This window comes from Muntiacus reevesi, chromosome 7 (assembly GCF_963930625.1).
Source record: "Muntiacus reevesi chromosome 7, mMunRee1.1, whole genome shotgun sequence".
Taxonomy (NCBI): Eukaryota; Metazoa; Chordata; class Mammalia; order Artiodactyla; family Cervidae; genus Muntiacus; species Muntiacus reevesi.
The window spans coordinates 5,055,696-5,072,767 of NC_089255.1; the positions used below are offsets into that span (position 1 = coordinate 5,055,696).

The 17,072-nt window shown below is 34.6% G+C and overlaps 1 protein-coding gene across 2 annotated transcripts in view; it reads left to right on the top strand.

Moving 5' to 3' along the window:
- The window catches only part of AP3S1 (adaptor related protein complex 3 subunit sigma 1), a 74,829-nt gene extending 58,693 nt beyond the window's left edge, over positions 1-16,136 (top strand). Inside the window, exons 5-7 of one of the 2 annotated variants that reach the window (XM_065942062.1) lie at positions 6,158-6,265; positions 14,103-14,150; positions 15,417-16,136. In XM_065942062.1, coding sequence (XP_065798134.1) covers positions 6,158-6,265; positions 14,103-14,150; positions 15,417-15,545 — 285 coding nt within the window. In that variant the 3' untranslated portion in view covers positions 15,546-16,136. The remainder of the gene's footprint in view (positions 1-6,157; positions 6,266-14,102; positions 14,151-15,416) is intronic. The other variant, XM_065942064.1, reaches the window with a different exon arrangement.
- Positions 16,137-17,072: the final 936 nt, after the last annotated feature.

Here is a 17,072-nt window from a genome sequence, read left to right on the forward strand (position 1 = left end):
CTATAGAAGAAAGTAAGTCTCCTTTCTTCCTCATCCTCTGGTACCATTCCTTAGATAACTACTATCTATTAAAAAATATTTGTAACACATTGTACACCTATTGGAATGGCTAAAGTCCAGAACATCGATAAGGTCAAATTCTGGTCAGGATGTGGAGCAACAGGAATTCTCATTCATTTCTGGTGGGAATACAAAATGGTAGTCACTATGGAAGTTAGTTTGGCAGTTCCTTTTTAAAAAAGTACTGCTACTGCTACTGCTAAGTCACTTCAGTCATGTCTGACTCCGTGCGACCCCACCCCTGGGATTCTCCAGGCACGAACACTGGAGTGGGTTGCCATTTCCTTCTCCAATGCATAAAAGTGAAAGTGAAGTCGCTCAGTCATGTGTGACTCTTTGCAACCCCATGGACTACAGCCTGCCAGGCTCCTCCGTCCATGGGATTTTCCAGGCAAGAGTACTGTTACCATACAATCCAGCAACCATGCTCCTTGGTATTTGCCCAAAAGAGTTGAAATCTTGCGTCCATACAATAGCATGCACATGGGTGATTATAGCAGCTCTTTTCACAGTTGCCAAAACTTGAAAGTAACTGAGATGTCTTTCTGTGGTAAATGGAAAAACAAACTGTGTCATATTCAGTCAGTGGAATTTTACTCAGTGCTAAAAACAAGTGATCAAACTATGAAAAGACATTGATGAACCTTAAAATACATATTGCTAAGTATAGGCAACCAACCAGAGAAGGCTATGTACTGCATGATTCCAATGGGATGGCATCTGGAAAAGGCAAAGCCAAGCAAATACTGAAAAGATTGGTGGTTGTCAGGGTTGGGGAAGGAGGGGGATGGATGAATACATGGACCATAGAGGATATCAGGTACTCTCTGTGACAGAACAATGCTGGCTGTAGGACAACAGAAGAGAGCTCTGAGGGCGACTGTGAGTCTGGGTGATTTTGTGTCAGTGTAGGTTCATTAGTTTTAACAAATTGCCACTCTCAGTAGGTCATGTCTGTCAGAGGCCAGGGCTGTATGTGTGGGATGTGTTGTGAACCTAAAACAGCTCTTAAAAGATAAAGTCTTACTTTTAAAATTATTTATGTGCCTTTCCATAATTTTTCTGGGTATATCCAAGTGTGTGTATGTGCGTAATTTTTTTAGTATACCTTAGTGGGGCTATATTATAGATATTGTTCTGTCCCACTCATTTGTTCATTTAGTAACTTACCTGTATTCCTGAAGAATCTGTATATTTCTCTCATTTTTAGATGTGTGATAATATGGTAGATTCACCATTTTAATTTTATATTTTTGTTTGTGCTTACCAACAGTTTCATTGATCATTTTTGTACATGTATCTGGCTCCAGTAACTTGTATTATTTTATTAACTGACAGACTCATTTTCTCTTGCCTATAACTTTCAATTCAATCTTTGTTTTCCTGTAGAACTATGAGAATAGTGTGTACAATGTAATCTCATTTGTGTACATTACATATGCACACATATAACAAGTATGTGTGTCAGTTTTCTGGAAGAATATATAAGATACAATTAACTGTGATTATCTTTGGATAGAGGGACCTAATAACAGAATCAGAGGGTTGTAGAGACTATTTTTATATATGTTTCTGTTTTTCTTTTATGGTGATTTTTTTAAAAAGTAAAAATGAAATTTAAAAGTTATGGTCTATGTCCAGAAGAAGCTGTGTGGTTGGGTAGATAGGGCATTTTTTTTTAAAAGCAAAAATATATCGTTAATGTGGTATTTGCCACTTTTTAAGCACTTAAAAAAATTCATAAAAGAGAGTGAAAACTTATTGAGCTTTTACGTGAACATCAAAGCAGTTTAGTAGATGAGTTGTATTATAAGCATATTGTTACCCTTTTATTTCCATAAATATCTGTTTTTAGTAAAACTTGTAAAACAAAATACTGAAATGTGTCATCCATATGAGTTAGGGCTAAACTGAAAACAGAGCTTATCCTCTTTCTCTTACTAAGTCTGCCAGAATTCTTTTCAGTTCTTGGAACATGAATCTTTCTGTCACTGGACGTGTTCACCTTCTAAATTCCTCTCCTCATGTGCCATCCCTTACTTTGGACAGCTGGCGCGCTTAGTCCATGGGGTTGCAAAGAGTTGGACACGCCTTAGCAACTGAACCACAGCAACCTGGATAGGCCTGGAGTAGCCTCCCAGTTGATAGTTCTCATTCCCAAGCCATTTATCTCCTTGGATTTCTACATGACTTATAGGACCTCCTCATTGGGAATACTGTCTTTAGGCATTTTTTGTCTTTATAATGACTGAGATTATGTTTAGGAATTTAGCTCATATTTTCTGCCTCTTCTGGATCAAAATTTGCTTTCATAAGAATTTTTTTTAACTTTGAGGACAAATTTGCATACATTCTTAGAATTTGTTGCTTACAACTCACACTGGTAGGCTGCTCATATTGTGATACCTCTAATCTTAGCAGACATTTCAGTATTACTGAATTCTACAGTTCTACCAATCTAGTGCTTGTGTTCTGAGATGTTGTGAAAGGCAACAGAACAATGTGTGTAGGGATGAAGCCACAAGAAAGCCTGAGCAAAATGGGGCTGGTGGAATTGCTGCACATCTATCAGTGTTACAAGTCATGCCATCTCATGAGAATTTGCTTTACAAAGTAGAGAAGAATTTCTACTGCTAAAACAGAAGTTTTAATGAATCTCTTTCCCCTCAGTTCAGTTCAGTCGCTAAGTCCTGTCCGATTCTTTGCAACCCCATGGACTGCAGCATGCCAGGCTTCCCTGTCCATCACCAACTCCCTGAGCTTGCTCAAACTCATGTCTATCATGTCAGTGATGCCATCCAGCCACTGCTGTCATCCCCTTCTCCTCCTGCCCTCAGTCTTTCCCAGCATCAGGGTCTTTTCCAGTCAGTCAGTTCTTAGCATCAGATGACCAAAGTGTTGGAGTTTCAGTTTCAGCATCAGTCATTCCAATGAATATTCAGGAACTGATTTTCCTTTAGGATTGACTGGTTTGATCACCTTTCAGTTCAAGGGACCCCCAAAAGTCTTCTCCAACACCACAATTCAAAAACGTCAATTCTTTGGTGCTCAACTTTCTTTAGAGTCCAACTCTCACATCCATTCATGACTACTGGAAAAACCATAACTTTGACTAGATGGACATTTGTTGGTAGAGTAATATGCTGTCTAGGTTGGTCATAGCTTTTCTTCCAAGGAGCAAGCGTGTTTTAATTTCATGGCTGCACTCACTATCTGCAGTGATTTTGGAGCCTAAGAAAATAAAAGTCTGTCACTGTTTTCATTTTTTCCCCATCTGTTTTCCATGAAGTGATGGGACCATATGCCATGATCTTCATTTTTTGAATGTTGAGTTTTAGGCCAGCTTTTTCATTCTTCTCTTTCACTTTCATTAAGAAGCTCTTTAGTTCCTCTTCATTTTCTGCCATAAGGATGGTGTCATCTGCATATCTGAGGTTACTGATATTTCTCCCTGCCATGACTTTTCTTTCTGAACACTTTTTACACATACAGTACCTATTAGCTATTACAAGGTAATTTTATCACCTAGTTACCTTCTTGACCTTTAAGTGAATTTTCATAGATTAAGACTAGAAAGTAATTTGCTGTACTTATTATGAATAAATTAGTTCATTTATTATTTCATTTATTATTGTTAACAGAAGAAAACAAAGTATTGGACTTGGATCACCCAGATTTAGGTTTGAGTCATTAATTTGCTACATATTAACTTATGTATCTTGAGTAAGCTGGTTTATTCTGTCAGTGTAACAGGTTAATGTGAGAATTAAATCAGATACTGCAAGTCCAGCAGCATCAAAACAGTTTTAATAAATGGTATCTAGTAACAGAAAGGATAGTAGTCGAAGTGATGATATTTAGTACTATTTTTTAAAGCTTCTATAGCTTCTGGCTTTATTTTGTTAAGGAAGAATAATTTCTAGAATTTTTCAGAATCGGAGTGTGAAGTGTCCAACTTTCCAAAATAAAGCATTAGTAAATAATGATAAGATATTTTAAAAATCATGAATATATTTGCATGAAATCCTAAAAGAATGAAAATTGAATAGCTTAATTCTATATTTAACATTTTAAAAGTTTTGTTTAAAAGAAAACCTGTAAGGTACTATGCTACAGTACTTTCATGAGTTTGTTTAGTCCTTATGATAACTCTCTGAGGCACCTATGCTGTTTCTACCTCTGCTTTACAGATAATGCAACAGAGAGGTCAAGTAGCTACTGAAGGGTGTACAGCTAGTAAGTGATAGAGTTAGTATTTACACCTATCTAACTTCACAGTCTCCATTCTTAATGCTACCACATTATTTTAAAAAATGTATATTATAGCACAGTATACTGCTCTTTGACACCCACTTCAGCTTTGAATTGGTGATTTTTGATTCAGTAAATTCCTTATGATAAAACACCTGGGTTATAGTTTTTCTCCCCAATGGAAAATGATATTTTTGTCATTGTAATGTTTTTGATCATGAAAAATCTGAGTAATTAGATTAGTAGAGAGAGCTTTGGGGTAAAAGTATTATTGAAAGTGAAAGTCAGTCAGTCATGTCCGACTCTTTGTGACCCCGTGAACTATATATTCTCCTAGCCAGAATACTGGAGTGGGTAGCCTTTCCCTTCTCCAGGGGATCGTCCCTGAGATCAAACCCAGGTCTCCCACATTGCAGGAGGATTCTTTACCAGCTAAACTACAAGGGAAGCCCAAGAATACTGGAGTGGGTAACCTATCCTTTCTCCAGCGGATCTTCCTGACCAAGGAATCGAACCAGGGTCTCCTGTGTTGCAGGTGGACTCTATCAACTGAGGTATCAGAGAAGCCCTGAAGTATTATTAAAGTACCTATAATATAAAGAAACCACCACTTGCCACAATATAACAAAAGCGCCACTTCCCAGGTGGTGCTGTGCTATGCTATGTTAGAAAGAAAAATAAGTGAAGTCGCTCAGTCATATCAGATTTTTTGCGACCCCATGGACTGTAACCTACCAGGCTCCTCCATCCATGGAATTTTCAGGCAAGAGTACTGGAGTTGCCATTTCCTTCTCCAGGGGTTCTTCCTGACCCAGAGATTGAACCCCGGTCTTCTGCATTACAAGCAGACTCTTTACCATCTGAGCCACCAAGAACTCAAAAAGGGCATGTTGCCTCCCCGTCAGAGAATCAGATCCCAGTCTCCCACATGACAGGCGGGAATACTCAGCACTATACTAACGAGGATGCTAAGTCACTTCAGTCTTGTCCGACTCTGTGCAACCCTAGGGACTGTAGTGCGCCAGGCTCCTCTGTTCATGGGATTCTCCAGGCAAGGATACTGGAGTGGGTTACCATGCCCTTCTCCAGAGGAAGCTTCCCAGTCTAGGGATCAAACCTGCGTCACTTGTATCTCCTTCATTGGCAGGCAGGTTCTTTACCACTAGCACCAAATAATCTGCCTGCCAATGCAGGAGACAGGAGAGACGGTGGTTTGATACCTAGGTCTGAAAGATCCCCTGGAGTAGGAAATTGCACCCCACTCCAGTATTCTTGCTTGGAAAATTCCATGGACAGAGGAGCCTGGTGGGCTACAGTCCATGGCATTGCAAAGAGTCAGATATGACTGAGCAACTGGGCACAATAAAAAAAAAAATATTACTTCATTTTAAATCTAGAGCTAGTAGTAAGGCCACATAGCCTTATTAAGTACCTTGAGCATAAAACAACTTTATAATTATTGATGAAGAATCTGGTATAAAAGGCCCCAATAGGTCATTTTTTTAGCTTTAATTTTGATACTATAATCATGGTAGCTAATGTTTATAGATTATTTATTTTGGGGACACGTCCATGGTGGTTGACCTCACTTAATCTTCTCAACAGTCTCTAGGAAGGAGATATTATTATTATCCCTGTTTTACAGCTCATTAAACTAAGATTTAAAGAGGTTTGTATAATTACCTAAGGCTTCAGAGCAGTGACATAAGTGTATTATGAACTCTCACTCCAAATTATTTTTATTTACAGCTCATAAAACAGACACAGCAGTATTTGAAAGAAAAATTATTGGAATCATGAAACATAGTGAGTTTTCTTTATGGATGTGTATTATATTTTCCTTTAGGTTCACAATATTCTTGCAGAAATGGTGATGGGGGGAATGGTATTGGAGACCAACATGAATGAGATTGTTACACAAATTGATGCACAAAATAAACTGGAGAAATCTGAGGTAAGAATGGAAAGTGCTGTAGTTAATGAAGGGAGTAAGCATGATCATAAATTATGCATGATTTGTAGCTTTCACTGTTTGTCCTTCAGTATCACCCTTTAGTACAACTGATAGGCTTATTCAGTTTTGAAAATCAATGGAATATACACATTTTAGTATGTTAAATGTTCTGTGACCACTATCCACCAAATAGTTTTGTGTATTCTTTTAGCCACAGTCATAATTACTTTGAGTAATAAATAAAATTCCCAATTCTTACTGCTTAAAAAAGAAGTTATTTACTTGAATAGTGGAATCAGTATTTGTTATGTTCTTAGTCATTAATTATCCAAGAAATCTTAGAACTGGTTTTCAAAGATATATAAACTTAATGTTTTGTAAAACTTTCTGAAAAAGGAGAGAAAACGGAATTCTCATAAGGAAGTGATATTAATAATAGATGCTTAGTAGGCCTGAGTGCACATTGAAAAAAAAAAGAAATTCAGCCCGATAGTCTTTTATTTCTGGATCCTTGTCAAAAGTCACTGACACGTTAGCTAAATCATAAATATTTCCTACAGTGACCCATGTAGTCATGGCTTTTGTTGCATTCTAGAAAAGCAAGATGTGGTGATATGAGCTAACTGTGCTGTTAGGTTGAGGGAATGAGGACCGACCAGCATTCTAACCTTGTGTAAAACTCTGCTATGCACATGTACTTTAAGCATGCTACTTCCCTCAAAGCAAGGCCAAATATAACAGGTGCTGAAGCTGAACCACTCAAGTGGGCATTATTTTAGTGATTTCTTACTGCTGTAGAAGAAATTTAGAAAGATGAACAGTCTTGATACCTCATTCAGCACTATCCATATTTGAGGATACCCTTACCTTTGATATTTATAGTCATAACTCAGAGTAGAAAACTAATTTTATTTATAATTATTAGTACAGGTGTTCAGATGATCTAATGTAAATATTACTATAAAAGCAGAGAGATATTAAAAATATGCTAGCATTGATTTACAACAGGTGAGTTGTGAAGAATTTTTCTCTTGTTGGCTCTTTAAAGGATCAGCTTAACAAAATGCTGTGCTCATTGTAATTAAATGAAATACAGGATGGTGGATAAATCTGAAATCTGAGAGTTAGAAACAATTGAAGTTTTGTATAAAAACCTTTTCCAATGTTCTACTTTAAATTAAAATAAGTCCTACATTCCTCCTTATCTCAGTTTATTATCCTTCTTGGTTTCCCAAAGAAGGGGCTTGAAATGGGGAAGAACTTAAAATTATGACTCTTACAAGTAATTGCATATATTTTATATATTCTACAACCAGTTTTTAAAATACTGGTTTTTGAAAAGGGAAAACAAGCTAGATTAATAAAGAAAATTTCATTTTAGGACAAGGAAAAGGGCTCAGACTATTTGGTAGAGTTGGCTTGCAATGGATTTATCAATATGGCAAAAGATTTACTATAAGCTCTAAGCTATAGTTTTTAAGGTCTTAAAATGATAATTTGTGTAATCTGTTAAATCTTGCTTTGCAAAATTGTATGGATATAGATTTTAAATGCTAAGAGACAGACAATGATACAGTCCCTTAATATTTAGTCCAAAATGAGTGGATATGTGGTAATTTATAAATTCTGTATAATCATATGTAGAAACATATCAACCTCTTGTCTGGAATTTTCGCCTTTCCAGGTATTTAATTCCTTTCCATTGGTGGTGCCCTTCACCCCTTTTCCTCCTTAGTTTCCTATCTGTAATATTGATAGAAGTCATGAGAGACCTATAATTATTCCATGATGGATATTTGCTTTTTGATTGTCCAGTAAAACTTTGTTCATAAGCCAATTTTTCTTATCTGTAAAGAGCAGTAAAATATAGAATTGATGTTTTCAGTGAAAATAGTTATAAGAATATTACAACTTTAAAAATGTCCTTTCACCGAAACAGTGCTATTAAAACTGGTCTTGAATCCTAGGGAATGAATACTTCTGTTTTTCATCCACTGATCATTTTTTAACATGTATAATCAATTGTTGTCTATTGCCGAATTAGTTTTTCTTTTTCTTCTTTACAGAGAAGTATGTTTTAAATCTGATGGGATAAACTAACGTTATATGTTTATCAAGCATTTCCCTATATGTGATGTCTGCTAATATTTTACTCACAAGATAAAATTTTGAGTCATAGTGAAGCCATAATTTAGTTCTGATCACATTTTAAGAAATTGTGTTGAAGCAACATTGACTTTGTGTAATTTTCCAGTAATTTTCGTATATGTTAAATGTGTTTGGAAGGCTGCCAGCTTTATTCCAGACACAGGGAAATGTTAAAGATTTTCATATGGGTTTCATTTCAATATTATTTAAGTTGGTTATATCTACCAAATATATGACTGCAGAATAATCCAAAATTATTTGTGAGCAAACTGTAAGCTTTTATTAATCTTACTCTTACAAAATTTTAGTTAAAATGTATTACGTAAGCAAAAATTTCCAAAGAAAATCTTAAATTTCAGAAAACCATGATTGGTGAAGAGACTTATTTATCATATTATAAAAATTAAGTATTGTTTAGAATATCATGTGTCATTTAAAAAGCTTGGATGTAATTACTTTACAGCTTTTAAAATATAACATGGGTATTTCAAGGTCCCTTTAACTTTGTCAGAAATAAAAAGATTTTATTATTTTAAAAGTAGTGTATTTCTAGTAACAATCAAAAGTGAGCCAGTTTAATTCCCATTACCTAGACAAGTAGAAGCAAAGATTACTCGGATCTTTGAAAAGATGAGAAACAAAGATAACGCTCTGAATAGATTTTCCTCTACCCCGCTTTAATAGATGAATGGTTTACTATAACATTGGGATCCTGGGAAAGGAGGGTTTACGCTGGGAGGTTGTTGGGACTTGGGGGCCGGAAGAGGCACTCAGGATCTGCCTAGGTATGAAAAGACTCCCTGGGGGTGGAGCTCGAGGGGTGGGGTTGGGGAGGTGTGTGTTTCATGTGATTTTCAAGATGAATAAATGGGTCTGGATTTAGTCACTACTTTTTAAAAGTCAGTCCTCTTTTTTCCGAACATCCTGATCTTTCTAGCTCTTTCCATTCTTCTCTCTTACAGACCTTTATCTTTCAATCTCCCAGACAGGACAGGTAGACAAGGTATTGCTGACTTTGAGAAAAATGTACTTTAACAAAGGGAAAGCAAAATGATGTCAAAGGCAATTAATTATTTAGGCCAGACTCAAAAATTCTTTGTGTTAATGAACCCATATAGTCCCTGTAGCTATTTTCCATTCTAGTTTCTCCTTGTAGTTATTCATCTTTTATTGGACTTAGTGTATTTTATTAGTATATCATTAATGTCATGTTTGTTCTGTTTTGTCTGCCTGCATTGTGAAGGAAAGTTTAAATTTTTTGTTCTTTTTTTAAAAACATTGTCATTTAACTGACAAATCGCATTTGTAGAAATGACAATTTACTTTGTATATATAAATTAGAGTTTATTTTGAGCACCATATGGCAGAACCAGTCTTAATTTAACTCTCACAGATACTTTTCCCTCATCTTCCTAAATTAGGATTCTATTAGTAACATAAAATTTCCTGCTGGGTTTTGGAAGCTCTGAATTTAAAAACCAAAAGCTGAACCTTTAAAGATTTGGATACAAAGTGGGAACCCACAAAGGCTTACAACAGTGACTGTTAAATAGTCCCTTTCCCCCCACTTAATGGTTTTCAGTTCCAAAGTCTTAACAGAATTGCTTTTACAGTTTTGACTGACAGGTGAACATTGAAAGTGGCCAGCAAAATAAGATCAGAAATTTTCTAAAATTGAACTAAATGCTCTAAAACATGGAATTAAATATATTGACCAAACTAAAATGGATTTCTACTGTAGCAAACTTCTGATATCTAAATATATCATAATATGACTCAATAAGATATTGTAAACCTTGAAAATTCTTGCAAATCATGTTGGAAAAAATTGGAAATGTTTTAAATAGACTCCTAGCCCTACACAACTAAATTTTCTCTGCTGTTTCCTGTGAAGTTTTCACACCACAAGTTACCTGTGTGAAGTACTGTCAATCATCTCCACGCAGAGATGATAATGGACAACTTTTTGTGCAGAGCCTTTTCAGGAAGAATGAAAATGTTTATATGCCTCCATTTAAATTTTCAAATGAAAATACTTTATTGAGTCTCATGCAGGGAAAAAATGTATAAACTTAGGTTAGCCACTTTAGTATTTAGAAAAATGCCGCTGATAATTTGGCACGATTTTTTAGACAGTAAATTATTGCTTTCTGGATGTGTTTAGAAAACAACACCATACAGGTGGTTTTATCATTTCTTATCCTGAGTTTGTGGGCCTTGTATCATGAAGCTGGGGACACCACTTTTGAAGCCCAGATCTATATTACTGTATCTCAGGAACAGAAAATGCATAATGGGTCTCATTTATTCCATTAATCTCAAATCACTGCCCGTTTCTACATTCCAGTCTTTATGTTAAATTGTTTTTTCTAGCATAGAACCATCAGTAACTTGGGTCTTATAATGTCTGTCACTAAAACTACTGATTTGCTTTTTTTTTTTTTAATCAAGTATCTATTTTCAAAGAATAGAGAACAAGAAAAGTGGCCCTCAGATATAGATGTTGGAAAGTCAGCTTGTGAGTTGGTTCTGCCCCTCTAACTTGACATGCCCAGTTACTCTCCCCTTCAGAATTATGGTGAAGACCCTGGAGGTCACGTGTAATGGTCAAAACTATTTATCTTAAATCCATAAATGACATCAGTCTGCTATATTTATTTCACACAGGTAAATCCTATGCTAGAAATTAAAACTATAATTTAAGATTACATAAAATTACTAGACGTGAAAGGTTTACAATTTTTAAATATTCTCATTTTGATAAAAATTTTCACAAAGTGCCATCATTCTTGCTCACTAGAGGACTGTCAGCAGCATTTCTAGTCTGTTTATAATTGCAGTTTTAAAACACTGCCTTTAAAGCAAAGAGCAAGCCTGTCCCCAGCTTAAAAGTTATTCTGCCTTAAATTCAGAAATTGAAATATTGACATTTTCCATTCTGCTCAAAACATGCTTTCAAAACCTGCCATTATTTTGTTAATGATTTTGAGTCTGAAACCATTTAATACTGTGTTTATTAATGTTGATGTTCTTTCACTTTGCTGTTAGGTCAAAATTATGAATTGTGCATATAGCAACTTCCAGCAGGATGGGTGGGTAAAGGTTTTAGTATGTAAAGATTATTCCAACTACCATCTTATTATGGTCTATTTCAAGCTTGAAAAAATATCTTAAGATGGTAGAATATTTTATGTGTTAGATGAAGTAAATACCTAGGTTCTTTCCTTTTCCCTTGGAGAAAGCTAATCGCTTATTGCATGAGGAAAAGGGAGCCTTCAGATCCTTTGAATGAAATGTATTTTATAATGCTGCTTTTTCAGTTTTGCTTGCACACATTTTGTTTATTTTTGGGTCTGGCAATTAAAAAAAAATCAAAAATGAATCATATCCATCCATTACTATCTTTGTGATTAAGTGCTTGAAATTTCTGAGAGTATGTCTGTATAAGTCTTCTATCTGTTTGGCCTCATTTTGGTATACTTGCAGACTTCATTTTGTTTTCTTTCTCTTAATTCTGTTAATTTATTTAATCTCATGGGAGAGAAAACATGATCATTCTTTTATATACTGTACTTCATTCTTCCATCCGACTCATACTCTTAACTGCTTTGGATTCATGTATTTGTTTTTGTTAGTGAAGTTGCTGCGGTTTACCTGCCATGGTGGTGCTCCAGTATAACAGCTTAGATGGAAACAAGTTATTTCTCCAGTAGGGTTTCATTCTTTTTATTTCTGCTTTATGTCAACTGTGTAATCTTAAATCTATAAGAACTATGCTGTACTGTCAAAAGGATCTTATTTTTACATTTTAAACTGTACATACTACTAAGAAGACAGGTAAACTTAATTTCTGTAAATTTCAGTGTTAAAAAAATTGTGTTAGTAAATGTTACCTTGTTTTGAGTATATCTAAAAAAACTCAGATGAAAATTCCTTTATACCTTTTTGTTGGCAAACTGATTTTCTAATGGCAAATGACCTCTTTTACATTTTATTCTTTAATAAAAATGTTTCAGACTTCACATTCATGGAAGTCTGAAACTGAAATGTGTTTATAGCAGTTCTGGTGTTAACTATCTGAGTGACATGAAGTCTATTATTTTTTAAAGTCTGAATTTTTGTGCATTAGCAGCTCATTTAAGCGTCTACTTACTGATCAACAGTCCTTCTCATGTTTTTCTTTCCATTTTATATTCTACAGAATCTGATTTCTTAAAATGTTAGTTTAATTAAAACTTAATTGAAGTATACATTACAATTTTTAAGTTTCTATCATTTAAATTTGTGACATACTACACAGAAGTATTGAACATGCTTGAGAAATAATTTGATTCTCTAAATTCATTTGCGTGTTCTGAGTAGTTACCACCCTTTGCATGTCTATGGCTTGCTGCTTATGTTTAGAGGAATTGTAGTTTGTTGACTTAGAAACTTTTTGGTTTTACATAATATGAATTTGGCACATATATGCTATTTAAATCGATTGCTATATTGACTTTATGTATTCTTATTAGCAGCCAACAGTCAACACCGTCTGTGGTCACAAAGAAACAACTTAATCTAATGAAATCTAACAGGATGCAATTTTATTCTCTAGTTTAGCTGCTTATGGTGCAGGGTATTATGGGGGAAGAAACCTTCTTGACAGTGACTTTTAATACTACAAAAATGTATTTTTACTACTTATAAATGTTAAGCATAGCATCCAGTAAAACAGATGGACACATACACACACATGCCCCCCTACCTTTTCTCTTTTTCTCAATAATAAAAATCCTCTAATAATCCATGCCTTTAAAAATATTTATAGTTAAATACTTTGTCAGTGCTTTACTATAGCCTACTCATAACTAGCACCTGGTATATAAATTCCAGAGTAGAAATAGGAGCAAGTTGCTTATTTAATTAGAAAAATGATAAAACCTTTTTACCTGGAAAGATGATAACTATTTCCAGGTTGTCTGTTATTTTGTTAAGTAGTTTTTGATCCCTCGGAAAACAATATACTTTCTAGTAAAAGGAAGAAAGCCTACAACATGGCAAAGCTGTTTGGATTAGAGTCTTCTCTGATTCTAAACCATCCTAAACTTTGGTAGCTAAACACTGAGCTTGAAAATATCAAGTTGGCATGTGTGCTAAGTCGCTCAGTCATGTCTGACTCTTTGCGACTCTGTGGACTGTAGCCCGCCAGGCTCCTGTGTCCACGGGACTCTCCAGGCAAGAATACCGGAGTGGGCTGCCATGCCCTCCTTCAGGGGATCTTCCCGACCCAGGGATCAAACCCATGTCTCTTGCATTGGCAGACGGGTTCTTTACCGCTAACGCCACCTGGGAAGCCCAAATAATATTCATCTGTATCTCCAACATCTTTTGGGGGGCAGTTGGAGAGAAGTGGGGTATAACAAAAACTGCATTGTTTCAGGTAGGTATAAATGTAGAGGTCAATCAAATTTTTAGTTATACATCAAAAACAACTAACCTCCATTAAATTATAAAAGTTGAATTCTCCGGCCCTGTTTAGTCTTTAATTGGGTATGGAGTTTTTCATCCATATCACCCTTATCATTGCCTGTGTGGACCATATATATTATTAATACTGTTTTGCTGATTTTTCTATTATTTCCAATTCTGACTTGATAATCCATGACTTTTATTTCATTGCTTAACAATGTTTGTATCCTTTATTCAGCTAATAGTTTACACTGGCCTATTTTGTATCAGTCAAGATTTTTCTCAGGTAACAGCTTTATTATTATTATTTTTTAATTAACAAAAGAGGTAGGATTACATTAGAGAAAAAACTAAATTACAAAAAGGGACATTAAAATTCATCTTTCTTATAACATGGACACTGTCTCATATATGAAATCTAAGCAAAGTGGAAGATTTGTTTTTGTTACTTAATTGCTTTTGTGCAAGATAATGTATGGTACTGAATTCCCATATGTTTGTTGGCTTTTTTATATAACCTGAATAAAAATGGATGAAATCTAATTAATATATAAATTAAACCTTAAAAACATAATGATGATTGTAGCTTTTTAAGAAAAGTGATGTATATGCATTTTTCTTAGAATTTTAAGCATGTTTTCTCTCAAAATTTTTCACAATATAAATTGTCCTTCTAAGATGAAAGCCAGATATTGTACACTAATGGCATAGGAAATTGTTAAATTCATGTATTCATATATATATCCTACCTTTTACATTTATGCTATTTCTTTCTCTAAATTTGTATATTATAAACTGATCATATGCTGAATCTACTTTATATGACAAAATATTTTTAATCATTATATTTTTACTAATGTATTGAAGGGTTGGATTGATCCTCTTCTTACAGTTTCATTTTTTAACAGAACCATTCTCTTTGGATTGAGGCTTCACTTTAAAAGCCTGATTTTGCTTTTTAATGTTCTAGAACTTTCCTAGAAAAGTTTAGAAGAACCTCTACAGTTGTAAAAAATAATTTTAAAAAGCTGTATTGTATTAAAATGTTTTAAGGGTTTAGCCCTAAGAAACTAAACAAACATGATTTATTACTTTCAATTTTTATTTCACAGCATATATTAATAATAAATAACAGTTTAAAAGCAAAAACCCAAAATCTATCACAGTTGTTGCAAGAGGTGTCTAGTAAGGAAAGTAATGTAAAATATGCTTCATGTTTATATCATAAGTCAGTTAAATCAAGATAAAGGTGAAGATCTAGCTATGCAATTTAAATATTTTATGTGATGTTTCCATAGTACAAGTTGATTTGTATTTAAATCTTTACATTGTTATCATTGCATGTATTCACTGTATTTTTTAATGTGTCAACTGTTTTCTCTTTATAGATTAGTATTTCAAAGTAACCATTCCATACCAATTCCAACTACCATCTGGTCTCTGAGCTTGTTATATGAAAATCTTTTACCATTGTCCTCCAGTTTTAGTGTTTTTTGATGAGCTACACCTGAGTTGTTCATTTTCTTTTTCTTTTATTTGCTTCTGTATACAGGCTGGCTTAGCAGGAGCTCCAGCCCGTGCTGTATCAGCTGTAAAGAATATGAATCTTCCTGAGATCCCAAGAAATATTAACATTGGTGACATCAGTATAAAAGTGCCAAACCTGCCCTCTTTTAAATAAAAAATTAAAAAGGCCACTCCCAGGTAAAATCCAGGGGAAAAAGTCATCTAAGTTTACCATGCAGTTGTTTACCAAAAATAAAGGAGGAGAGTCTTAACTTTTACTCTTGGATTTAAGTCAAGGTACTGTATAGACATTATATAAAATCAGTATGGAAGTTCAGTGTTGCTTTTCTTGCTCAGTGGTTTTGAAGAAATTAAGTAGTTCCAGTGTGATTTTTTTTCTTTATTTTCTAAACTGCATTCCTGTGGCCACCGAAGGCATGCCTGTGTGTATTGGCTAGTTCAGTATTTCGAGAAGTGTTCAGGACATTTCTTTAAATTGTGTACAACCCATAATGTTGGTGTTTTGTATGGATCACAAGTGCAGCATTCCTTAATAATTTCTGTTATTTGTCACAATTGTTATTTAAAGAACGAAGTATGTATTGCATGAAAACCTTATGACCTATTTCTCTTAGTTTAAATAAACTCCAAGGTAACCGGACTTATAAAGAACCGTTCTGTTTGCCTGATATCTACTTTAGCAATAATTTTTTTTACGACCCTCTGACTCAACAAAGTAAATAAAAGTATATTTTATCACTGTTAAGCAGCTGTTAATGTTGATTTATTTAATTTATATTTTTAACATTCAGAAGTTCGTTATTATAAAATTAAATTATTTCACAAGAGCAGTGTATCATATAATTTGCCCACATTTTCATATGTAGTCTTATCTTGTGATCCGTGAGTGGAGTTCCTCTTCCAGTTAGACTAAGATTTTCTCTGTAGTTTCTAGTCCTATCTCCCTAAATGTTCTCTTTTGAAACATTTCCTTAGATCTATGGCATGTCTGAATTTTACTCCAAGGTCTGGGGTATAAGAAAAGTCACTATTTCTTTTTAAATAAAATTAATCTGACTCTAAGCCTCATCCAGGAAATTCAGTCTGTGATTATTGGGATTTACATCAGTTCAGAGGTGGATCACAGTTCGAGAAGAAAGTTATGCAAAGCAGAACATGCAGGGAAGTCCCTGCTCTTCAGTCATTTGACAGATGTTTTAGTCATTTGACAAATGTGCCAGGTTAACAAGTCCCTGTCCTAATGGAGCTATATACAGTACCACACAAGAGTGCTTGGCAATATGTATTTTTTCTTTTTTTCATTTTTCTGTGTGAGAGGTGTGAATTATGGAAAAATTTAAGTTTTTGTTTGGTTACAATGTACCAAAATTAGGGAAACTTCTGGGCCAGATTATGCTTTAACCTAAATAGTGGAAAGGGTTTTATCCCTCACTATATTCTAGTATGAGAAAGAAACCCAGTCATATGCAAATGACAAAAATAAGCAAGTCATAGAAAACTAAATCTCAGCGATCACTTAGTATGTAAAGATGCTTAATCTCACTAGTAACCGAGGGAATGCAAGTTTAAAGAACAATTACTTTCACTTGTCGTGGGTTTCCCTGGTGGCTCAGACAGTGAAGAATCTGCCTGTGATCTAGGAGGCGTGAGTTCGATCCCTAGGTCGGGAAGATACCCTGGA